The sequence below is a fragment of the Phyllostomus hastatus genome, unplaced genomic scaffold (assembly GCF_019186645.2).
Source record: "Phyllostomus hastatus isolate PE091 unplaced genomic scaffold, TTU_PhHast_1.1 phas_contig_86, whole genome shotgun sequence".
NCBI lineage: Eukaryota > Metazoa > Chordata > Mammalia > Chiroptera > Phyllostomidae > Phyllostomus > Phyllostomus hastatus.
In genome coordinates, this window is record NW_025333977.1 from 41112519 (window position 1) to 41137309 (window position 24791).

The 24791-nt window shown below is 44.3% G+C and overlaps 2 protein-coding genes and 1 long non-coding RNA gene across 5 annotated transcripts in view; 1 reads left to right on the forward strand and 2 right to left on the reverse strand.

The window, feature by feature from the left end:
- Positions 1 to 1699, reverse strand: part of TMEM44 (transmembrane protein 44) — a 31504-nt gene extending 29805 nt beyond the window's left edge. Inside the window, exon 1 of one of the 2 annotated variants that reach the window (XM_045851145.1) lies at positions 1054 to 1698. In XM_045851145.1, coding sequence (XP_045707101.1) covers positions 1054 to 1190 — 137 coding nt within the window. In that variant the 5' untranslated portion in view covers positions 1191 to 1698. Of the gene's footprint in view, positions 1 to 1053 lie in introns of both variants that reach the window. The other variant, XM_045851144.1, reaches the window with a different exon arrangement.
- On the forward strand, positions 1600 to 16109 carry LOC123826912. Its single transcript, XR_006787143.1, has 5 exons — positions 1600 to 1728; positions 3354 to 3475; positions 12959 to 13137; positions 14695 to 15244; positions 15973 to 16109. It is a non-coding gene; the product is annotated as an uncharacterized LOC123826912 (long non-coding RNA).
- LSG1 (large 60S subunit nuclear export GTPase 1) overlaps positions 10895 to 24791 on the reverse strand; it is a 31777-nt gene continuing 17880 nt past the window's right edge. For both annotated transcript variants that reach the window (XM_045851142.1, XM_045851143.1), the window contains exons 8-14: positions 23335 to 23760; positions 20842 to 20943; positions 20562 to 20705; positions 18484 to 18607; positions 16051 to 16130; positions 14593 to 14763; positions 10895 to 11377 (exon numbers count right to left, since the gene is read on the reverse strand). In XM_045851142.1, the coding sequence (XP_045707098.1) occupies positions 11198 to 11377; positions 14593 to 14763; positions 16051 to 16130; positions 18484 to 18607; positions 20562 to 20705; positions 20842 to 20943; positions 23335 to 23760 (1227 nt within the window). In that variant the 3' untranslated portion in view covers positions 10895 to 11197. The remainder of the gene's footprint in view (positions 11378 to 14592; positions 14764 to 16050; positions 16131 to 18483; positions 18608 to 20561; positions 20706 to 20841; positions 20944 to 23334; positions 23761 to 24791) is intronic.

A 24791-nucleotide genomic window follows, 5' to 3' on the forward strand; every position in this document is an offset into this window, starting at 1 on the left:
ATCTGGGGAATCAGTTCTTTCCATTCATTTGGGCAAGTTAGTTAACCTGTCAGAACCTGGGGCTTCCTGATCTAAACGGGGGTGATTACAGTTCCTACCTCCTGGGGCTGCCACAGGGATTAAACGAGCTAGTGAATGCAACATGAGTGTCATTTTAGTCTTATTGCAGTGACCGAGCAGCAGGGCTGAGAATCCATAACGCTATCAAACGTCTGAGGGGACACCCACTGAGAACCTAAGGTGAGGCAGTGCCAGTCTCCTGGGGGTGCTAGTTCTTTCTCCTCTGCCAGGGTATACTTGGGTGGCATGATCCACCCAGCTTGGGACAGGGTGGCTGAAAACCTGGAGGCCATTTTAACCAGACTTCACCCTTAGGACCCAGGTTATGGTGGTGTCTTGACCCAACGGCTCCAGGTGCTGACAGAGCAGGGCAAACTCTGTGGCCAGTCAGATCATCCCTTCCCCATTTCCCAGTTAAGAGGGCCTTGGGAAATTGAGGCCAGGAACATCAAGACACTTGTTCAAGGTCCTCACTCTCTGCCAAGAGTTGGTGGCAGAGCTGGAGCAATTACAATGATATTTAATGAGCACTTAACTAAGTGCTTTATCGGTGCTAACTTTTAATCCTCCCTTCAGTACCCTGAGTTATCGTCCCCATTTACGTTAGGAAAATGGGGCCCAGAGGTTTTATAGTTTGCCCAATGCACACCTCTAGTCCGTGGGGAAAGGGTGCCAAGAGAACCCAAGACTGGCGGCGTCCAGTCCAGGGCCCTGCCCACTGCATCTCCCAGCCTCCTCCTGTGGCCCACAGCCCAGCCTCCCCGTGCATGTTACCCGGAAAGAAGTAGCCCGACTTCAGTCTACAGCGAACTGTTAGTTTCGGTGCTGGAATTGTGCTACCTCCTGCAATCTCCCTTTCTGCCCCCTTCCCTCTAGGTTTCCAACAGGGACTAAGGAGGTGGGGTGGGGGTGAAGGGTAGCTTCCCATTCCCGGCCGCCCCCGGCAGCCGACCCGCCCCTGCTCTGGCGCTGCCAGGTCTCGGTCCCCATTACAGTGCGTGGGCGGCGATCCAGCAGCAGCAGGCGCAGATCCACAGGCCAAAGGAGATGCAGACGCGGTGGCCGGCGAAGCAGTGGTCCAGGTAGTCCGAGTTCCAAAGCGCGGGCGCCGGGCTGGGTGCCTCCTCCATGGCAAGCTCTGTTCCGCCGGTCCAGCGCCGGAGCCTCCAGCGTTGCCGGGGACCCGCGTACAGCCTCCGTGGGCCGCGGCGGGCCGTCCCGGGCGCTGCCGCCCCTCGCCCCTTCTCTGGGTTAGATTCGGCTGCAGCAACCCTGCTGAGCCCCGACTGCGTGCGGGAGAAGGGCGCGTCCAGCTCTGAGCTCCTGGGAGCTGGCAGCGGCGGCCAAGACTCGAGGTTAAAGTTTCCGGACCGGGCGGCTCCCCACCCCTGGCGCTATTGTTGGGGGTCCATGGGCTGAAGACCGCCCCCCAGTGGCCGGAGCCGGGAGCAGCCTCCGTACAAAGGCTGCAGCCCCCACCCCTGACAGCAACCGCGGCGCCGCTCCCGCGGACCCCCTCGCTGTCACCGAGCCCCCCAAACTCGTGGCGTGAGCAGAATACAGTGACCCTGTAAGGCACTTTGTCCGTTCATCAAGGCACCACATTTTCTGGGCCGAACAATGCACACTTCGCGCCTGGCGAAGCTCCTGCGTGCTGGGGATCCCGAGGTGAGTGGAAGTGGTCCTGATGGTTAAAAGGCTGCAGTACAAAGGTGGGGGGGGGGCGCGGGTAGACTGGGAGGGAGGAGACAAATGCGCTGGTGAACAAATCCCTCTCCATATTCTTTTTTGTGAAGCCAGAATGGCACCCTCTGCCCAGCCAGGCTTCCTAGGACAGCTACCACAGTAGCCTCAGCACCCTTTTCTGTCCAGCCACACCACCACACTTGAGGTACACAGGGCCGTTTTTCCTGAAAATAAACTATTATCGTAATGTTTAAATTTCCTGTTGATTTTAGTAAATTTTCTTAAAGAAGAACATGCCTGTGTCATTTTTTGTTTATAAAAATAGCAGCTTTATTGAGAGCTTCTTCATATATTATAAAATTCACGTTTTCATTTATTTTTTTAAAAAAGATTTCTTGAAATTTACTTTTAGAGAGAAGGGAAGAGAGGGAGAAAGGGAGAGAAACATCGATTGGTTGCTTCTCACACCCCACCGCAACCCTTCGGTCTGTAGGACGTCGCCCAACTCAACGAGCCACACCAATCAGGGCGAAAGATGCCTCGGTGTCACAACCATTTTCAACACTGTTAGGCAGTGGTTATCCAGAGTTACTCTAACTTTGACCCATGAACCCAGGTTTTACAAGCTGCTGTGACTGTAGAGTTTCTCACTGGGAAAGGCTAACAGGACAGTGCTTGTGGGATGGGGATGCTTAGGACTGGGACCTGTTGTCCTGTGGTGCAGTAATGGATGTTTCAGGGACACCAGTACACTAGTGATGCAAGGTTAAGTAAGTTTGGCTAGGTTTCTTTACCATATAACTTTTAATGCTCTCTAGTATAACTTGCGACCTATGACAGGAAGATAAAGTACCTAACGCTTTCTAAACTCGTGGTACAGGGTCCTGTGGACAATGGGTCTAGCAACACTGTTGGAGGGTATACAGTGAGGCAATGACTAGAAAGGAAAGCAAACAAAAAGTGCTACAAGTTTATTTACAAAAATAAATCATTTTCAGATGATGTGATTATTTCCCTATAAAATTTAAGAAAACCAATTTAAAAACTGGTTAGCTATAACATTAATAGTTTTATAGTATATCAGTAAAACCAGTTAAAATAAAGAAAATATCATATTTAAATACTATTAAAAATATAAAATTCCTAGCAATAAAATTAATAAGAAGTGTACCTGATCTATATGAAGAAAACCAAAGCCCCAGCTGGGTGGATCTGTTCATGGGAGCATCGTTCCTACACCAAGAGGCCAGGGCACATACCGAGGTCTCTGGTTCAATCCCCAGTCAGGGCACCAATGGGAGGCAACCAGTCAATGTCTCCCCCTCACACTGATGCCTCCCTTCCTCCCTCCCTCCCTTTCTTCCTTCCTACACATATCCTTGGGTGAGGATTAAAAAAATAAAACAAAAGCCAAACGTGTTCATTCTTGAAGAAAAAAGAACAAATGAGAAACATTTTCAAGGTTGCTGTGAAGATGTTAATTTCTCAAATAAAATTCACCCTTTTAAAGTATACAATTCAGCAGTTTTTAGTATATCCATGGAGTTTTGTGAACATTGCCAGTATCTAATTTTAGAACATTTTTCCTCATCTGCCAAAAAACCCAGGACCATGAGCGGTTACTGCCCACTCCCTGCGGCGTTCCCAGCCCCGGGCAACCACAGATCTACCTCTGTCCCTAAGGATTTACCGATGCTGGACCTTCCTTATAAATGGAATGATCCAACAGGTAAGCTTTTTGTGACTGACTTAGCATTAATTCTTAAAGTTCCATCTATGTTGCAGCTTACATCACACTTCATTCTTTTGTATGGCTGAATAATAATCCATTGCATGGAGGTGGCACATTTGATTTGCCCATTTATCAGTTGATGGACATTCAGGTGTTTTCACATTTTGGCTATTATGGATAATGCTGCTGCGAACATTCATGGATGAGTTTATTGTGTGGACATAGGTTTTGAATTCTCTGGGGCACATACCTAGGAGAGGAATCGCTGGGTTCCGTGGTAACCCTGTGTAAGGTTTTGAGGAACTGCTGGACTGTTTTCTAAAGTGGCTACACTATTTTACCAGCTTACTCATTTTTAAAAGTTATGAACGCTCACAGGAGAAATGGAACACTGTATGTCCGGCATTGTGCTGTGAGCTGGGGATACCTTGTTGAGAAAAACAGAGGAGGCCCCTACCTTTGTGGAGCTTCCAGTGACTTCAGTGGAGGAAGGAGACATTAAACAAGCAATTGACCAAATACAGCTAAAACTAAAATATGTTATTAAACAAAAGGGGCAGAAACTAAAATGATAAAATGATTACAATTTAGTGATATAAAATGAATGTCAACTAAGACAAGATTGAAGGGTTATGTGAAAAGGGAAATATATATATAAAAGCCACGTTTCCCACAGTCTACCAACAACAAACGCGCCCAGTCCAAAATGCTCGGCCTCGGAGATTTATGCTCCGCTCCCAGCAGCTGCGACTTGGGCACCAAAGCACTGGTCCTCTCTGCACTCGGCTATTCTCGCCTACACGTGCGGGTGACAGCACCTGCCTTGGAGTTACTGTGATTATCAGAAACCCTGTGGAAAGAGCACCTGGCACAGGTCACGAGGAGAACTTATTATTGTTATTACCTTTCCTAGGAGGGGCCTTAGAGCCATTAAAACAGAAAATGGTTCAAGGTAATGTGACAAGAAAGATCAGCTAATGGTGGAGACACAGGGCCCAGTTCTAGGTTCTCTTCTCTCCCAGATGTCAGAGGCATCTGGTCTTCTGGCTTTAAATACTGTCCCTGTCCCTGTGCCTCCCAACTGAGTGTCAGGCCACACCCTCCCCCACACTTTAGACTCACGTGTGCAGCTGCCTACTCGACATTTCCTCTTGCACGTCTAATCGAACATGTCTAAAACCAAACTTGTAACTTTCCCTCCCCAAAGCTACTCCACTGATAGCCTTTCCTCTGCAGGCTGACGGGGTGTCCTGGTCCCTCGGGGCACAAGCACCTGTGTCTGCACTCCTGCTCTGCTGGGACACCTCTCCCAGCATGACGAGCAGTACGCTTCGACCAGGCTGCGAGCACCCTGAAGCCAGGGCTGTTCCGTTCACACCGTATCCCCAGCTCCTAGCTCAGTGCTTGATCCATAGTGGGATAATATTCATTGAACAAGTAAGTTGAGTTGGAAACAGTTCATAGGAATCTGTCGTGTACTGTAATAGGAGCATGTTTACACTGCTTTGGCAGCACCTAACATTGTGTGCTCGGGTGTGCTGGGGAAGGCTTTTGAGAAATGCAGGAGCTGGGCTTTGGAGAATGTTTGCTTTCAGCAAGGAGGCCATGGCACCTGTCCTGCAAAGGGAGGCGGGAAGAGCGTGGCCGGTGGCCACCAGCAAGCAGCAGAGGGTAGGAGATGAGGTGAGAGAGGCTGCCTGCAGCCGGGCAGCAGGCTGCAGGGAACACTTAGGATTAAGTATTCGAACCAACACCCTCCCTGCCAGTAGGACCCCTCCCAGACTGTCCCAGTCTGTTCCAGAGGGCTCTCCACAGGGTCAGTCCTCAGGAAGTGAATCAGTTCCATTACCAGGCACTCCGAGGTGTGGTGGCTGCCCCGCCCAGAGGCTAATGTTTTTTGGCCAAGGTCCTGAGTTTGCCGAAAAGAAAAACCAACAAGCAGATCATAACACATGTTCTCCCTTCAAGGAGGCATTTCCTGCTGGCAGAGGCACTGCACCCACGGGCATTGTCCTGAAGAAGGTGGGCTGCAGCAATGTGGGCTGTCCAGTGAGTGGGCAGCCAGTCATGGCCATGAATCCCAGATATTTGGGGGTACAGGCCAGCAGCTCGACAGCTTTCTCTTCTGAGGACATGTTGCCTTCTGCCAATGTTCGTGTAAAATGTATTATGTAGATGAAGGGCGTGTGGCTACTCCTCATTTTTTAAGTGACATAAAAAAAAAAACCCATCAGTTTGATTTATCTGCTATAAATGTACAGAAATCAATTCTAAGAGAATGCATTTTGAAATAATGGCATTTTCAAATCTTAATCCTATTATAGACATGCTGCAGTGTGGTGATTAAAGCAGGTGGTAGGACTATTGGGTCCTGGGTTCTATTTAAAAATCTGTCATCTGGCCCTGGCCCATGTGGCTCAGTTGGTTGGAGAATCGTCCAGTAACTGAAGTGTTGTGGGTTCAATTCCTAGTCAGGGCACATACCTAGGTTGTGGGTTCAGTCCCTGGTCTTCTGGGTGCATGTGGAAGGCAGTCGATCAATGGTTCTCTCTCATATCAACATTTCTCTCTCTCCCTAAAAGCAATGAGAAAAAACTGTCCTTGGATTTAGATGAGGATTAAAAAAAAATTAAAGCTCTATCATCAATACAATTCATAATCTTGTGAGGTCTTTTTTTAAACTTATTTTCCCTCAAGTTCTTCATTAATAACATCTGATTCCTGAAAGTCACTTGCTTCACGAGGCCCAGCAGCGAGGCAGGAACTAATGGAACCAACAGATGTGACAAGGAAAGCCCTGCCTCTCTAACTAAAGAGGTAAAGCTCAATGAGTATCGTCAGACAGCAAGGCAACTAACTTTTAAAGAGCCAACTAAGTAGAAAGCAGTTCTTGAATATTTGCATTGAAATAATTATTGAAGAGAAAGGTAAGTTCCCACTGCAGTGTACAACTCAGAAAGAAAACAGCATCCTACCAAGTTCCTACAGGCCAGTGTGAGAGCTGGGTAACCCCGAGCCCCACAAGCCAGCAATGGCTGAGGAAAGAAAGACAGAAGCTGTGATTCTGTCCCCGGCGGTCACGATTTGGTTCTGGTCTCCCAGTACAATTCTGGCTGTTCTTCTGAATGACTGTGAGCCCTTGTGATAATATTTAACTTTCTTCTCTTATCACCTCACAATCCCCAATTTTTTTTATTTTGAAAAATTTCAAAACCACGAAAAAGGTGAAATTGGAACTCACCAACTGAACACACAAGACAAATAGTGGAGATTATTCAGGGTGGAAATCTTGCATTTCCTCCCTCCCCGCGAAGACTGGCGAAGGGCAAGGCTGGGGACACGGGGCGGTGAGCAGACTTCTGGCTCGCTGCCAAGTCTCCCACGTCGCCCACCAGGAAAACACGCTGCTGTTGGCTTCTTGACAAAACTTCAACTTCCGTCTGACTTCCCAAGATGTAAACAGATGACAGATATGTAGCAGGTTGTACTTTAAATGGGTGGTACCTTCCTTGTAATGAAAGTGCTCGGGCAAAACGTCAGAATAATAGAGCAGTAACTGCAATTTGTAAGTCTAAATAAAGTACTATGTTGAACGAGGGTGGGAATACTTTAAAAAACACACAGGAGGCTTAAGAAAACATTCTGGGCAGAATGGGCATCCTTTCAGGATGTCCCACTTTGGGTTCCTCAGACTCTAAACAAAGGACTGTGGTTCAGTTAGTTAATTTAGGAGATAATTCCACGAATTAGAAGTGAGAGTGTGGAGAAGGTGAGACAGGGACGGGAGAAAGGCAACAAAGGGCGAGTTAATGAGATGGTTTTAGCTTAGGGCAAGTGGGGCTCGATTCCACTTAGGATTGAGTGAGCAACGTGGAGAATGTACACAGTGTGATGGGGAAGCTGGGGTTCTTCCTAACCAGCCCCCCTCCCTATTTGGGGGTTGCTCTGGGGGCATTAATCCCCAGCCCTTGTAGACAGCCCTACGTGCAGGCTGAGCACATTCCTGTGGGGCAGGAAGGCAGAGAACAGTGGCATGCATTGGAAAGGGGTCCACAGGGCTGCCCGTGAACTGGAAGTAGGGTTGGGCAGGGTGTCTACACGGACATCTCTTACCAGTAAGTTGTTAGAAAGACACTCTGCCCAACTGTTCCACATTCATGGACGTTCAATATCAAAGGCAGACATCCAGAAATATGCCTTCACATGTACATTAGATTTTCAACAAGGGCACCAAAACAATGCAATGGGGAAACGCTAGTCTTTTCAACAAAGTGTTGGACTACTGGGTATCCACAAGCAAAGGAATGAAGTTGGTCCATTCCCTACCTTATACCATATACAAAAATTAACTCAAAATGGATCAGAGACCTAAATATAAGGCCTAAAACTATAAAAATCTTAGAAGAAAATGTAGGGGTAAATCTTAATAATCTTGGCTGTGCCAATAGTTTTTAAAACATAACAACAAAAGAACAAGGAACCAAATTATAAACTTGGACTTCATCAACATTAAAAATGTCCTTCAGCCCTGGCTGGTGTGGCTTAGTCGCCTGAGCGCTGGACTGTGAACCAAAGGGTCACGGGTTCAATTCCCAGTCAGGGCACATGCCTGGGTTGCAGGCCAGGTCCCCAGTAGGGGGCACAAGAGAGGCAACCACACATTGCTGTTTCTCTCCCTTTCTTTCTACCTCCTATCCCCTCTAAAATGAAATAAATTGATTAAAAAATTTAAAAAAATACTTGAACAATGATTAAAATAAAATAAAAAAAAGAATATGAAAAGACAACCTACTGAATGGAAGAAAGTATTTGCAAATTATATATCTGATAAGGGACTTGTATCTAGAACATATGAACTTTTGCAGCTCAACAATAAAAATACAAATAACCCAATTAAAAATGAGCAAAGAATCAGAGTAGACCTGTCTCCAAAGAAGATATACGTGCAAGTGGCCGATAAGCACATGAACAGACACTACACCTCATTAGCCATCAAGGAGATGCAAATCAAAGCCACACTGAGACACCACTTGCACATCCCACTGACTAAGACAGCTACAACAGGGCAGTGAGGAACAAGGGTGTGGAGAAATCAGGAGCTGATATACTATTGTTGGGAAATGTATAATGGTGCAGCTGCTTTGGAAAACAGTCTAGCAGCTGCTCAAGAGGTTACATATGTAGCAGATCCAATGACCCAGCAATTCTACTCCTAGATGTATACCCAAGAGAATGAAAAACGTGTGTCCACACAAAAACTTGTACATAAATGGTCACAGCAGCATTATTCATTATAACCAAAAAATGGAAGCCCAAATGTCTATTAACTGATAAATGGATAAACAAAATGTGGTATGTATATACAATGGAATATTATTCAGCAATAAAAAGAAAGTACTGGTAGATGCTATCACAGAGATGAACCTTGATGTTTGATTAAGTAAAAGTAGTCATAGGTCATTGTGTGGCTCTATTTGTAAAATGTGTAGAACAAACAAATCTCTTTGTGAACTAGATGGATGGTCCCGAGGGCTGGGGGATGAGAGGACTGGGGACTGACTACTAAAGGGCACTGGGTTTCTTTTTGGTGCAACAGTGTAAAATTGTGGCAGTGGTTGTACAACTCCATGGATTCACTAAAAACCATTGAATAGTATACACTTTAAATTAGTGAATTTGCAAGGTGTGAATTATCTCAATAAACTTGTTACAAAAATAATCAAATGCATGGAAGCATAAAATTTTTTCTAATAAGTCTCATGTTTTCGCTATTACACGTCATTAGAACAAAACCTTCTAAATAAGCACATTTTGTCCACTTGGTATGAGTCTCTGCTACATGCCTGTGTCTGTTCTTCAGTAAATGGAAGTATGTTTCCATGTGCCAATGCTTGTTCTTCTTCCATCACGAGCTTTTTAGATGGTCTTACTTCTTTCAGATGAAAGGGAATGAATGGGCACAAATAGTTTGATAGAGGAACGCAGGCTTAGAACATCTCCAGCTTTGCATTTCCTAGGTCTTCCTCAGCTTTGATCTGGAGTAACCTTTCATGTGATATAAAATGAAAAAGCAGAACAGATCTCATTCCTCACTGGCACAAACCCTCCCTTGGCGTACACACTGCTTGGAGAAAACACCCAGGCTCCCTTCACAGGCTCTAAGGCCCCAGGGACCCGGCTCTGGCCACGTTCCATCCTGCAGTGCTCCTTCCTGCTTCACAGCCCACCCCACTGTTGTCATTTTTTTGGACTGTCCTTCCTGTCACATGGTAGGTAGTCAACAAGTATTTGTTAAATACATGTAATTTTGTCATTCCCTAGATATAACACAATTTCAAATATCTTTTTAAATTGAATTTATTGGGGTGACACTGATTCACAAAACCATGCAGGTTTCAAGTGTACAACTCAAGCCAGCGTCATCTGCACCCTGCGCCCAACGCCCCAAGCAGTATCCTCCTGTCCGCACTTATCCCCCTTTGCCCACCTCCACCCACCTCTACCCCCCTTTCAAGGCAGGGTGTTACTGTGAATTCATGGCTGAATTTTGGAGGAGGGGGGTCTGTAAATCTTCTATTTTGCAAAACTGTATACGGGAATGTGCATTTTTCTAGAGAGAGCAGCCATCACTTCCATTAGATTTCTACAAACATCTGTGACAGAAAACAAGGTACTGATCTGGGTTAAGGGAACAAGGCTCAGAGGAAAAGGGAGACAAAGGTGAAGAAGTCAGCAGCTTAAATGGCCACAGTGCACTACAAGTGTATTAGAGTGAGTGTGACCGTAGAAGGAAAACTGCCCTTGTCTTACTCTTAATGGTCGTCAGTACTGAGGAAGTTCTAAGGGCATCAGCGATCCCCATGCCTAAAACAAACACAAGCTGACTGCTTATGTTCTCACTCCCTGACAGTTAGCTATAGAAAAACACATGCCAGCCCCCCATCCCAAGACTTGATATACCTTCTGCCCTATCAGGGGTGTGCTGAGTATGCGTGAGGTTGAGAATCATTAATCTAACGGATGTACCTAAAAGAATCCATCTAAAAATCCAGTCAGGTTTTAGCAAATTGTCTATAAAGAATGCGAAATGTCAGCCCTGGCTGGCGTAGCTCAGTGGATTGAGCGCGGGCTGCAAACCAAAGTGTCCCAGTCGATTCCCAGTCAGGCCACATGCCTGGGTTGCAGGCCATGGCCCCCAGCAACCGCACATTGATGTTTTTCTCTCTCTCTTTCTCCCTCCCTTCCCTCTCTAAAAAATAAATAAATAAAATCTAAGAATGTGAAATGTCCAAATGGCAGTGTATGTACATAAACCAATAAAACACGTTAATGGCAATTTAATTTGAATTATCTGTTCAAAAAATTCCCAACTTATAAATTAGTATACATTTGTGTGTATGTTTATACAAACAAATATACATCTGGAAATTTAATATCTTTTCAAAAAATTTCCAACTTACAAGTCTGCATATGTTTACACAAACAAACATTCACATCCACCCCCCCTTCTTAAACCCAGCCTTCTATAGGAGGAGGCTTCTGGGGCTCTCAGATGTCTACAGCAGGCAGAGCTGGTGCTTCTGGGAGCTCCGCAGTCCTGCCACTGACTGCTGGGTGGGCTGTGCACCCCCAGAGCAGGGTCCGTCCTGTGGCACCACAGGCAAGAAGCTGCTTCTGCTCTTTTCCAGATGCACAGTGCAGACGCCATTTCTGTTGCATTCATGTATCCAGGTGCTTGTAGAGTCTACGACTTTTCTCTTTTTTATTTCTGTTGCCATGTTTTTTCCAGGGCTTCCCAGTGCTGCTCTCAGAGCTCACAGTGGCTGTGGTCACCAGGCCACTCCCAGGCTTGTAGCCCATCACAGCCTGCACGCCTCTGGTCAAAGCTCTCACATTTTCCTAACAACGAGAGAGAATATTGAGCTATCAGCAGTCTCCTTTAGAAGATATGCACAGTACTGTTTACTGAGAACTCTAAGATAGTGGACTTCCATCTCTTTACCTGGTCTTTTCTCCCCATTAAATGCTAAGTTTTCAGTACTGTGTGTTCAGTTCATTTTCTTTCCCTCAGCTTTGCTTAGTTCCACAGCCTAAAAAATGATCTGTACCAAGAATCACAGAACTAGCTACTTCTTGGAAATCTGTCTTGATATTGAAATTCAACCTGCCTCAGGCTACGTTTAGTTAGAAACTGACTCTCTGTACTTTTTTAGTGAGTAGTATAAAGAACCCACCCAGCTGCCAAGAAGGCGCATTCTCTCCATCTTCCTCATATATTATACACAGGCAGTGGGCCTCTAAGTTCTGTTGATCCTGGTCTCTGGAATTTCGTTCTTTTCTGCCTGCTGCTCTAACCCAGGTGCTCATTAGCTTCATCAGGCTACTGCAAGACTCATTTCTACAAGAGTTCTCTAATCATAACCTCTCCATTCCTGCCCTCACAAATCTCTGACAGCTCCTGGTAGCCGGGGGAATCAAGTTCAGATCCTCTCACAGGGCACACAGTGTCACCTACAACATGGCCTCTTTAATGATAAACCCCACATTCCCGTAAGCCTTTGTTCACGCAACTCCTTCTGCCTGGAAATCTGGCCCTCGCCACTCCTTCCAACTGGTGCATTCTTATTTGTCTCTCAAAGTCCAGCTTAAACATCGCTTCCTCTCTACAGATAGCTCTCAGTCACCCACTCTGCTCTCAGCCCCGACACAACTGTTCTCCGGTCCGGGTTCAGAGTCCTCGACTCACACCTCTCTCCCACACCTCACATGGCACGTTATTTGTTACCTTGCCAATCTTCCCTTTGCTAGAATGTGATCCCCATTAAGGCAGTAATTGCGTCTTATTAAAAAGTTATTGTAAACTTGTGATTTAAGTAAAAAAAAAAGTAAGTTTACTGAGTAGAAAAATTTTAATCTGATATAATTTTTAAGTATAAAGCAGTATGTCTTGGCCCTGGCTAGTGTAGCTCAGTGGATTGAGCGCGGGCTGCGAACCAAAGCATCGCAGGTTCGATTCCCAGTCAGGGCACATGCCTGGGTTGCAGGCCAGGTCCCCAGTGGGGGCCACGTGAGAGGCAACCACACACTGATGTTTCTCTCTCTCTCTTTCTCCCATCCTTCCCCTCTCTAAAAATAAAAAAATAAAAAATAAATATGTAAAAATTGTTAAAAAAGAAACATTTAAAAAAATGACAAAAAAGAAAAGTTAAACAACAAAAAAAATTAAATCAGAAAAATCGATTTTAAAAAAGCAGTATCTCATGGTCTTCTTAAAATAGTAAATCATTACTCTAGAAACTAAAGCTTAGATAATTATTCCATAATTAACTATAACTTTTCAGCTTCCTTATACATGACCTTTAGAAACTTTTTGCAAACACTTAAAACTTTAGCTTAAATGTCCTGTATGACAGTGATAGACCCAAGAAAGAACCTCTAATTTTTCTGCTTATTGGTAAATTTTCTTCTAAATACTGGCAGACTTGAAGTAATTCAAACGAGGAACCACAACAACTTAAATCCACGCCCAGCTTTGCCACTTAAAACCAGTGTCGTTAAGTAAGTCACCATGCTGGCTGCAGCCTCGGTGTCTTCCAGGATGAAGGGAGACGGTATGCCTGCTCAGGTGCCTCGGCAGGACCGCTGCATTAGGCGCACAGGTAAGGTGCCGCACAGATACAGGAAAAGTCACTCTCTGTATGCATCTGACTCCTGTGTCCTATTTTTATAGTTATAGTAGTCACAAAAGTATTTAAAAATATATATTAGGTATGATTATATGACTTAACTGTTCTGCACATCAATTTGGTCTTTAAAATGCTATATACAAATTGTACCTGTGATGTGTCAGATGGATACTAGACTTGACAGGGTGACCACTGTTAAGTTACATAAATGTCTGATCACTATGTTATACACCCAGAACTAATATAATATTGTACGCAACTATAATTGAAAAAGTTTTTTAAATTAAAAAATTGTACCTGTGATGTAAACACAGTGATTAAAATGTGGTAGCTCAGAGAAAAGACAATCCACTAAATGCAAGAAAAATCTGCAAACTATAAACGATAAAGGCTCATATCCAGAATATACGAAGAACTCTTACAACCCAACAACCATGAACAATCCTCCAGAGAAGAGATATGTACATGTGCCAATGAGCACATAAAAGCAGTCATTAGGGAAGCATCACGTCACTCATACTAGGGTGGCTAAAATAAAAAAGGGAGAGCCCTGCTGGTGTGGCTCAGTGGGCTGAGCACTGGCCTGCGAACTGAAAGGTCACTGGTACAATTCTCGGTCAGGCCACACGCCTGGGCTGCAGGCCAGGTCCCCAGTAGGAGGCGTGTGAGAGGCAACTGATAGATGTTTCTCTCCCTCTCTTTCTCCCTCCCTTATGTTTCTCTTTTTCTCTCCCTCTCTAAAAAGTAAAAGTAAATAAAATAAATTAGAACTCTCATACATGCTAGTGGGAATGTAATGTAGCAGCTACTTTGGAAAGTTACATGTGGAGTTACCATATGACCCAGCATATCTTAAAAATATACCCAAGAGAACAGAAAATGTATGTCCACACAAAAACGTGCCCATGAATGTTCACAGTAGCATTATTCATAATAGACAAAGAGTGGAAACAACCCCAACATCTGTCCATCAACTGATTAAATGGATAAACAAAATGTGCTCTATCCACTCAATGAAATATTACTTGGCAAGAAAAAGGAATAAAGTCCTGCTACATGGATGAACCTTGAAGTCACTAAAGCCAATTAAAGAAACCAGTCCCAAAAGACCACACAGTGTATGATGCCATTTATAACAAATGTCCAGAACAGGCAAATCTACGGAGAAAGTAAATCAGTGGTTGGCAGGGCCTGGTGGGAGAGGGAAATGGAGAGCAGCTGCTAATGGGTCTGGGGTTGCTTTTTAGAGTCATAAAAATGTTCTAAAACTAGTGGTTATGGTTGCACAACTCTGTGAATATAACATAAACTACTAAACTGTGTGTTTTAAAAAGGTGAATTTAGTGTTACAATGTGTGAATTGTATGACAACAAAAATGTTACACAAAATGCGTTGGAGGAGAAATTAAGAAAAACTTTAAAACTTACCTGATGGAAAAAGCTTTTGTCAACAACATTTTCAATCTGTTCTCTTTTTTTCCCCCCTGGCTGTGTTTTTGTTTCACCACCATCCCATCTGTTCTCTCGTAGTCGCTGGTGTTGATACTGAAAGGTCACGGGGTCTCTTCCCGGAGGAGGGTGACAATACAGAAGTTTACCCTGTAAAGACCACATGAACGGTAGCAGTGCATCATAAGTGCCACCTGTGCCATTCCAGGACAGAGAAGCAGTCCTCAGACAAGGCCCCCCACCAAGCACCCTCAACAGGCTTCCCGCTTTCGGTGACCAGCTGAGCGGAGCTGGCGGACTGCAGCTGAAGAGCCCATTAAACTGATGGCGGGCCTTGGTGTTCCAGAGGCCGAGCCTCCTGCCACAGCCGCCATCTCTCCTCTTTTGTGCTCCTTTTTGCCTCATTTGCACTTCCACTGAAGCATTCCTCGGCACGCTTCTATGACCACATTTACGATGTGCATCTTCTAAAGCAAAGACCAGGTCACAACTAGAGAGTGTGGCTGCGCTAACGGGGATGCGGGGCCAGCGGCAGCTGTTCGCTGGGGCAGACCTCCCTCGTTCCACCATAGACACTCCAAACACTGTGACTGTTTCTAATGGGCCCTCCCATCCTCCAGGTCTATAGACGGTAAGTAAATAATTTACTCACAAAGGATTCCACTATTTTCCCCTGACCTGAGGGCAAGAGAAGGTGACTGACCACCTTTATCTCTCTGCTCCAAGAGCCCACTAACGTGGCCCCGAGGAGGGAATACAGCCAAATCCTCAAACTTGTTATCACTAGGGCCTTGTAATGCTCATTTGTGGAAAGAATTAAGAGCTTAATACATACAAATTATTGGGGCTAATTATATGTCAGGCACTGAGCTTCATGGTGTGTGTGTATCTCCACACCTGTACGTTGTTCTCACGTATTTTCCATAATAATCTCATGAGACAGGTAGTGTTAGCTGCTTTCCCTGATGAGGAGAACCCAAAACTTAGCACGTCCTCATTTATAATATGAGAATAATAACCTCACAGATTTATGTGCATTTAATGAGATAATACATGTAAAACATTCAAAACTATTCCCAGCAGGGTTAGCTCTGAATAAATGTTAGCTATTACTATCGTTACTAGTAAGTGTAGGGCATATAAAGAACTGTATTACATGGAAGACTGTGCTATAGGAGTTGGAAAAACCAGACATTAATTTATTGCTTTCACTGACAACAGGTGTTCAGAGACCTTCATCTCTCACATTGTTATCAGTCACTTCACTGATTTATATGATGCTAGCTCTCTTGCATCAAGAATATAAATTCAGTTATAAAACAATCTCAATGAGACTATATCTCCTTTATAATTTAACAGGTCGTCATTTCCTAAACTCATACCATGGAGAAAGAAGACCTAATTATTCAAGAGCGACAAAAAGCAGGGCTCACTCACGCTGACGTAATCCTTCAGGACGTAGCGTGCAGACCTCGGCTGGTCCGGCTGCCCGTGCGCTGTCATGAACCCCCGCATACCTGTGAGGAGAAATGGATTCCACAAAACCTAAGTCAGAGGACAGAACACCACAGCACAGAAAACTGAGGTGATGGAAGCTTAGTCCTTTCCCTTACCTCACTATGCATCCTAACTCTCTACTTTAAAGTCAATTAGCATTGTAGAAAATATTTTGGTTAGCATTATAAAAACAGCCCTGATAACCCAGGAGAAGAGACCATGTTGTTTTATCCAATATCCTAGTACCACATTGTAACACATACAACTTCTACTCCACTTGTTTCTTCCATTTTTTTATTTTAAACATTTATTCAAGGAGCCTACTTGTAGAATACTACATTGTCAATATTAGCAGCAAACCAAAAGCAATAGAGCAAGTCCTCTTATACACATCCTCACACTTCTTCCAGTCTCCCAAACACACAACAGAGGTTCCTTGACACTAACTCAGAAGGGAGTAGCAGAGCACAGTGGGTAGAATACAGGCTCTGGCAGACCAGCCGGGTTCAAAACTCAAGCTCCCTCACATACTAGCTGTGTGTTGGCTCTTTCAGTTTAGAAGAAAACAGAATCCCAGAGTTCACACCACACGCAAAAGTACATTTAGGCAGATTAAAAATGTAAAGGTTTTAAAAAATAGAAGATACTACAGACAACAGTTTTATCCTTTTGGGATATGGAAGGCCTTCCCCAAGTAAAAACACCAAATCCAATCAAGCCAAGGGAGGAAAAAAAGAAAAAAACTCATCTATTAAAATTGTTAACTTCTGTAGTCCCGAAGAAACCACAAACATTGGGAAAAACATTTGTGGCACATTTCATAAAGCACAAGTCAAGACGAAAACAAGTAATATATAGAGAAAAGGTGATTCCCAAAAGAAATATGAGTATAAGTCACTAACAACATATGAACAGCCGCTCCAACTGCACTGGTATTTAAAGAAAATACACACTGAGATTTAGCAACATCTTTAAAATAAGCCGTCAGAGACCATTCTTCATGGACCTACAGGCGGCAATCTTTGAAACTGCATGTGCAGTCATCCCTTCCTACGAGCTGGCTTTCCCCTTCCTCTGCCTGCATTAGACGGCGTACGGAGACAGGCCTGAGTCAGGGATCCGGGCTGTCATCCAGGCTAAGCCACCCGCCAGACCCCAGCTTGGGCAAGGTATGTCACTTTGATTTCAGGTTACTTGTCTTACAGAGTACGAGAGGTGGTGTGATCTTCAGGGTCTCTTCCTGTCCTATGATTCTGTGACTATACCAGTCTTAACCACAAATGCTTATTAGTATTTATCCTCTTTAAAGACTCTCAATGAAGGTGAAATTCAAGGTCTGATTTAAGCGTTGTTCCTATCAAATCACCTTTTTCCGCCAGTAAATTCTCAAACTGAACTCCTTCCTAGGTGGAGACAACTCCTTTACAGGCAGGTTACACACGCACAGAAAGGTTTCTAACAGTGCTATTTCTTTAGGTAGATACAGGTTCCCCAGACCACCTTTCAAGTTTCTGGTTAAGGTAAACAACTCACAATCAAAAATGGAAAAATGATATGCTAAGGTAACTCCCATGTAGAACTGGGGTAAAACATGGAGGTGGGACAGCTGTGGACTCATTTTAAAGTTAACCAAGGCTTACAAGGGACTGATGGAAGGGGAGGGAAGACATCTTGGGTCCCTCTCCTAACCAGCTCTGCTGCCGACTCTGAGGTCTTTCCCTTCTGACGCTCCCTTCATAACTCTGTCCTGCTCTGATGAGCATATACATTTTTCCCTAAATACTCCCTTTCTTCCCTGTTTGGGAGAAGTCTCCACAAGAAGCCTACGTAGCCTCAGGTCAGAACCATGGTGCCTACACTCGGGAGCCAGGGTACCATCAAGGTGGTGAATGTGCCCGGGCTTTTCCTTTGCAAGGCTGTGGTAACTGCTAGCTGGACCTGTGCTCCCTGCAGGAGCTCGGAACACTGCCCACACCAAGGCCTCCTATGTGGGAAGGGCCTGAGTCAAGGGAACTAGGGACCGGCTTCTGTGACGACGGTTAGGCAAGGGCAGACCTGGGGAAGAGGCAAGGGATACAAAGCATCTCCTCCTCTAACTTCTAAAAAGCACTTAGCACAATGAAGTAAAATACCACTCAGGTAGCGCTCAGCTCTCCCTCCTTTACTGCTGGACCCTGAAGCCACCACCAATCCAGCTACCTGGAGGAGGCCACTTTCTAGGCAAGGCCAGCAGAGAAAACAAAAATATCAACCATGGAAGATTAACTGAAAAATGCTAAGAAAAAATTTTGGATTTATTATCTTTGCAGAGGACTACTTTTCTCACTAGCTGTATTATTTTTGGTTCATGTTTTAAAATAAATAGCAACTCACATCCATAAGCTGTCAGCAGTTCTTCTGATGTTGGAGGTCGATGGGGATCTTCATCCTCTCTAGGCTTTATGATATTAATGCCATAGGTAGCTTCTAAAACATGTCTTGGAATATTCTGGCAAATGTAAGCTTGTCAAGGAAACCACCCCTTGAACTGAACCCCCCTCCCCATGGCATCTGACACGTGCTTGGAAGAACATGGTACTTCAGCACTTCTATGGAAAAACCCTTTTCACCTCTCCAAAAGAGCAGCAGAGGTATTCATTCATTTAAAAAGACTTTTTAAAATGAAGCCTTATGCACCAGTGATCACTTCCAAATGAATCCTTCTAAGTGACATTAAAATATCTCTGAAATACATCGTAAAGGTGACACATTTTTATTTAAATGAACTATCAAATTTGTAAGATGATCCTAATTCAGACACAAAGCACAAAGTCTGTTTCTGATCCCTACACCTCTGTAAGCAGAGGCTATTTTTCTTCCCTTGCCTAATTACCCAGAGTCTTCTTAACCTACTTGTGACGTTCTATCGCTGTCTTGTACTGGTTATTCATGTTCGTGCCGCACATCCCTGACTGACTGAACCCTGAAAGGGCAGGATCCACATCGGATTCACACCTGCATCCTCCACAGAACCCAACCTAATCTGACTTGTAATAAATGCTTTGAAATTCTCCAGGTTATTACAAGTAGATTTAACGCATTCTTTAAAAAAACTTTTCAATTAGTTTACTTCCAATATTATTTTGTATTAGATTTAGGTGTACAAGTGTAGTGGTAAGACAATTACATAATTTTATTTATTTTAAATAAGATTTTATTTACTTTTAGAGAGAGGAAGGGAGAAAAGAGGGAGAGGAACATCAATGTGCGGTTGCCTCTTGCATGCCGCCTACTGGGGACCCAGCCCACAACCCAGGCACATGCCATGACTGGGAATGGAACCAGCGACTCTTTGGTTTGCAGTCCAGCACTCAATCCACTGGGCCACACCAGCCAGGGCCAGTTACATAATTTTAAAGTGATCCCCCAATAAGTCTAGCCCCCACCTGGCACCATCCATAGTTATTGCAGTATTACTGGCTACATTCCTTATACTGTACTTTATGCATTCTTTTAAACAACTGTACCCTATGTTAGAGATATACTATATTTTACTTATCATAGTGAATGAATTCTTACTCATTATTTCTTATAGAAAGAGGAAACAAAATGGGGTAAACAAAAGTTGTGCCCTTAAGTGTAGTTATGAAGAATCCTGTCAAGAATCATGCAGGGCCTGGGATTCGATCCTAATTATAAGTTAGCAAATTTGCATGCCACGCTTCACGGAGTCTCCTCTTCTGCCAGCACCCATGAAACAGTAAGACTAACTTGTTAGCTTTAAGTAGGGTTAAACCTTAGACCCTGCAGTTCTTAACAGATCTATCTATGAGTACGTTTTCCATGCCAGACTCTAGCCTAGCTGCTTAATGTGAGTTAACTTGTTATACCACTGACAGCAAAGTTCCTAATCTGTACTTGCTAACTGTGAGATCTGCGGCAAATTGTTTAACTTCTGTGTGCCTCAGTTTCCTCAGTAACAGTACCCACCTCAAGGAATGTCTTGAAAATGAAATGAGGTATTACTTGTTAAGTGTTTAACAAATTACATAGCAAAAATTCAATACACGTTAGCTACGGTTAAATTCTCCTAACTGTGAGGCAGAGATTACTGCCCTCATTTAATAGAAAGGGAAAGACTCTGGAAGGTTAAGCAAGTTTTCCAAGGTCACTCAGTAAAACGGCAGTGTCAGGATTCAAATAGGCTTGCAACTGGTGGCCAAGATCCCAGCCTGCGATCCTCCACTTATACCAGGCTGCCCTGCTGCAGCCAGGACGTGAGGCTCTCATTCTGAAGTGCTGCTGCTGTCTTGCTGCATGAACCTGGGCAGAGCACTAGTAAGTAAGTATTTCAGGTTTTCCATTCTCAGATACCAGTCCTGAATACATCAAATGCGAGGCAATGTCCAAAATAAACCCAAAGCCCCAATTCACACATAACAACCAGGGTCTTTGCAAAGCAGAAAGGATATTAGTGATATAGGTGGAATGTGATCCCTCATCTGGTCAATTGGGAGGATTCCACTGCAGATCATCTCCGCCTTGGTAGAGACAAAGGATGGCATCACCAGGCCTGGGCAGTCACATAGGCAAAGGCCAGGTTCCACAAAGAGAGTCTGAAAGACACGTGAGAGGTTTATGTGGGCCTACAGCAGTGGAAGGGAAGGAGCGGCACATGAAAGGCATTCAGAAAATACCCAGCAGGAGGAACTGGCTGAGATGACACAGAGGCCAATGCTTAGAAATGAGTACCTGAAAATGCTTGGTGTGCCCAGGTGTGGCAGACACGGACACTTTCTTGTTGCCCATGATGGTGTTGATTGTTGAACTCTTACCCACATTCGGGTAGCCCACCTGGAGGAGAATGAGAAGTCACTGAGCAGCCAAACGGTGCATCTATCAAAGACCCAAAGGTATTACACGAACAGTGGCAGCTCCAGCACAAGCGTCTACCTGATTCGGAAGATGATCTGTGCTGCACATTGTTTGTTGTCAGGCACCCTCCCCCCTCCCATGGTATGGTTGTATTTATTCCAATTTGTCTCCAGTGACGAACAGTCAAGCTAAATAAATGCATTTCATTTTTATAGGTTTTGCTCTAAGAGGAGATGCTATAGTGAAACTCACTGCCTGGTTCCCAGCTCTTCCCCACCTCCCACCAACAGGCATTTCAGAGTTTTCACTGGACCTCCCATACTGGGTGAAGCTCAACATCAGGCATTTTCATCACTACAACATACCATTACTTTTATTAACATCACCAAGTTTCTGTCTTGCTGGGCAAAAACTTAAAACGGTACAATGACTTGATATGGGTTATCAAGTTACTAAAACTCTTCAATTACTCTTGGGTTCTGAGAGAAACAATATCCATTGTTCTACCTCTGCCTCTCCCCCAGCTATCAATAAATATGAAATGTTGCATTGCCTCACATCGAGCAGGTCATATCCGGGAACAAAAGTAGTTCCAAAATGACAAGCAAACTTATTGCTCAAACTATGCCGCTCTTGTTCTCTGCTTTTTCTCAGGCTTTCCCCCGGGCCTCCAAATCCAATTCACGCCCTTACGTGGTTCCGAGAATCCTCCCAGCACGAATGGAAGATTATAAAATGCCAATCCCATTTGATATAAAATCCCAACCTGTCCATCTCTATTCTAAGACCTAAAGTGGACTCACTCCTACCAACCCAGTCTCCACTCTGACCACCCTTCCAGCTCCAGCCACTCAGTCACATGCCGTGCCACGAACCCACTCTTCCATTCCTGGGGCTCTGCTTCAACATTCACCTTCCATCTGTCTGGAATGCTCTTCCACCGTCACTTGTCCAAACCTTACATCACACTTTAAGGTACAAACTCTTAAGGATTTTAGGTAACTGCTTACTACTTTCAATATTCTCCTAATGTTTTGTTTGTATCTTGATTACATGATATATTACTATATGCTCAAATGCTGTTTGTTGGGGGTTGGAGTAGGGGAAGGGACTTCTGTTGCTGTCATCCTTGCCCTGCCCAATCAGGCTCCCTCATGATAACTCCTACAGGGCGCTGAACATCCCCTGCCTCACCCTCATCACTTGGAATTGCAAGACCTATGAGGGTGGGACTGTGTCTGTCCTGTCTGCTCCATCCGTGGCCAGGGCCCAGCGGGGTACTCGGCGAGCAGCAGGTGGTCAGTGTTTGCAGAGTGAGTTAATTAACATGTGCCAGGATTTCTACAGAGACAAACTAAGAAAAGGAGGGAGGCTGCTTCTCATTCCCCTAAACATAAGAAAGAAATGAAGTAACTCATAGGGAAGCTGGGCTTTCTGGTACATGTGGAAAATAAGTTTTTAGCACATAGAGAAACGAAGGCTTAAATCTAAAAGACATTACATAACTTTTCCTTTCCATAGCAAGTCAAGTCAGTGCCACTACAGAACTGGGAATCCCACCTAGGTCTGCCTGGCTTCAGAGACAACTCTCTTAATCAATGAACTAAAAGAAAATTTGTGAAAAAACAAAAAAACACTTTGAGTTAGCTATACTTGATGCATAATTTAAGAGCTGGAAGACTGACATGATTTACTTTCTTCCACTGTCGTGTTCTCCCGGAGGGAAAATCTTTAGAATGAATACTTTCTCTAATGTTTCAATTTCCTCAGCTAAAGGTGTGGCCATCTGCAACCACACTGTATTCCCTGGGGGTCTGGGCACTTTTATCAGCCACCTTGAAATCGGGGTATACATAGTTGAGAGATGAGCTCTCCTTCCCCTTATCTGCAGTGTTTATGCAACTACAGCATTTATCATATTTTCCCTGGCCCCAAGTTGTTGGGAGTTTCCCTAACATACTCCTGGAACACTTACAGTATAAGTTGGCAAGGATCACAGGGTGCCAAAAGCCTACTTTTCCTAAAAAGCCTACCTTACCTAAAGGTAAGAACACAGGACTAGAAGTCCAAAGACAACCATAAAAGCTCTCACTCTAGTAGCTTTCAATAAGTCACACGTCAGGTAGGGCTGAACCGAGAGAGACTGGGGAAGACTAATACAAACAAGGCCGTAACCAACGTAAGCCTTGAGAAAGTTCATTCTTTTAAGTTGAACTCTGCCTGTCCCTCTGCCTTTCTCACAATGGCAGTGGCTATTAAGCGAGGATTAATGTTTCCCATGATACCAGAAACCTGGGTTCCAGTGCAGCAACCAAAGGATGGAGAATGAAGACCCTTGTGGTAAGTGATTTATGACATGACTCATCTTACCAGTCCAACGGTAAGGTGCTGATCTTTCACCTTCTTCCCGGTGTGCAGCCGCTTAAAGATGTCCAGTAACTCCTGCTTTGATACCAGGTGGCTCAAGTTGTATGTCTGCCTCTCCTGCGGGGGTTTCATGCCCTGAGCCTCAGAGTCCACCGCACAGCTTCTCTCCCAGTTCTGGCCACAGGCTTCTTCATTAGGGTTGTTGTCCTCTTCTGAACATGTCTGCCAATCTTCCTCCTCTTCCTCCTCCTCCTCCTGGCAGTCCTCATACTCACTCTCGTCTTCGTCACTAGGGACAGCTTCACTAACTGAGGGAGAATCCTTGTCTAGGAGATGTTGAGCCTCACCACGTGGAATTTCAGCCTCATCGCAGCTGGAGTTTTCAGAATCAGTTCCTTTGCCTTCTTCAGCCTCTCCACTCACTTGTTCCTGATGAAATAATAGAAAACAAAAACTCAGAAGTGTGTTAACAACTGCACTTTTTCACTCCAGTGAGAATACTCAAGCTGGTTACCCAAGATGAACAGAGGATAGGAAAAGTTCTGAAGGAGATTACAGAAGGTGAATACAGGGAGGGGCCGATGCAAGCCTTTCGGGGCGAGGACACAAGCACGCTACCAATAGTGGTGCCCTTGGGGAGGGAGGAGCGGTGGACCTCCACTTTATACTTTTCTGTGGTGCCTGAACCTTGTACAATAATATGTATTATTTTTGGAACACACAATCTGCAAGAAAGCGAGGGTTTAGGAAAGCCTATGGCAAGCTGAATTCTTTGGCAGTATATCACTTTGCAATGGACTGCAGAATAAAACAAAGCATTTCTCATTAACCACAAAACATTTTCTTCTTTGCACAAAGCAAGAAGGGTTTAATTGGTAGTCTGGGCTTTATTTTACATTTGCATTTTTAAAGACAGTGGTTTGCTTGTTAAGGAAACTGCTATTTTTAAAGACTTTTAAAATTGCCTTTAATAAATCAAAGCACTGTGGAGACAGCTTCCTGTGTGTACAATGCAGGATCAACAAAACTCAACTCTGTATGTAGAAAATATTACTAATTAAAGATTTCCTCTGGAGAAAGAGAAAAATCATGTACTATGCATAGCGTATTAATTCTTTTGAATTCCTATTGATAATAAAGCAAAAATAAAGCAATCTACAGTCTTACTAATTTGTACCAACAAGGGTGAACTGATCTGGATTGAGAAGTGATGTAAAGAAGACTTAGATTGATTCCCAGTCAGGGCACATGCCTGGGTTGCAGGCCATGACCCCCAGCAACCGCACATTGATGTTTCTCTCTCTCTATCTTCCTCCCTTCCCTCTCTAAAAATACATAAATAAATAAAATCTTTAAAAAAAAAAAAAAAAAGAAGCCTTAGATCATTTCCAAATAATCTATGGTGTTTGAATGTGTAGACATCACAGAAGGGGACATGATGAACTCAGGTAAACAGGTAC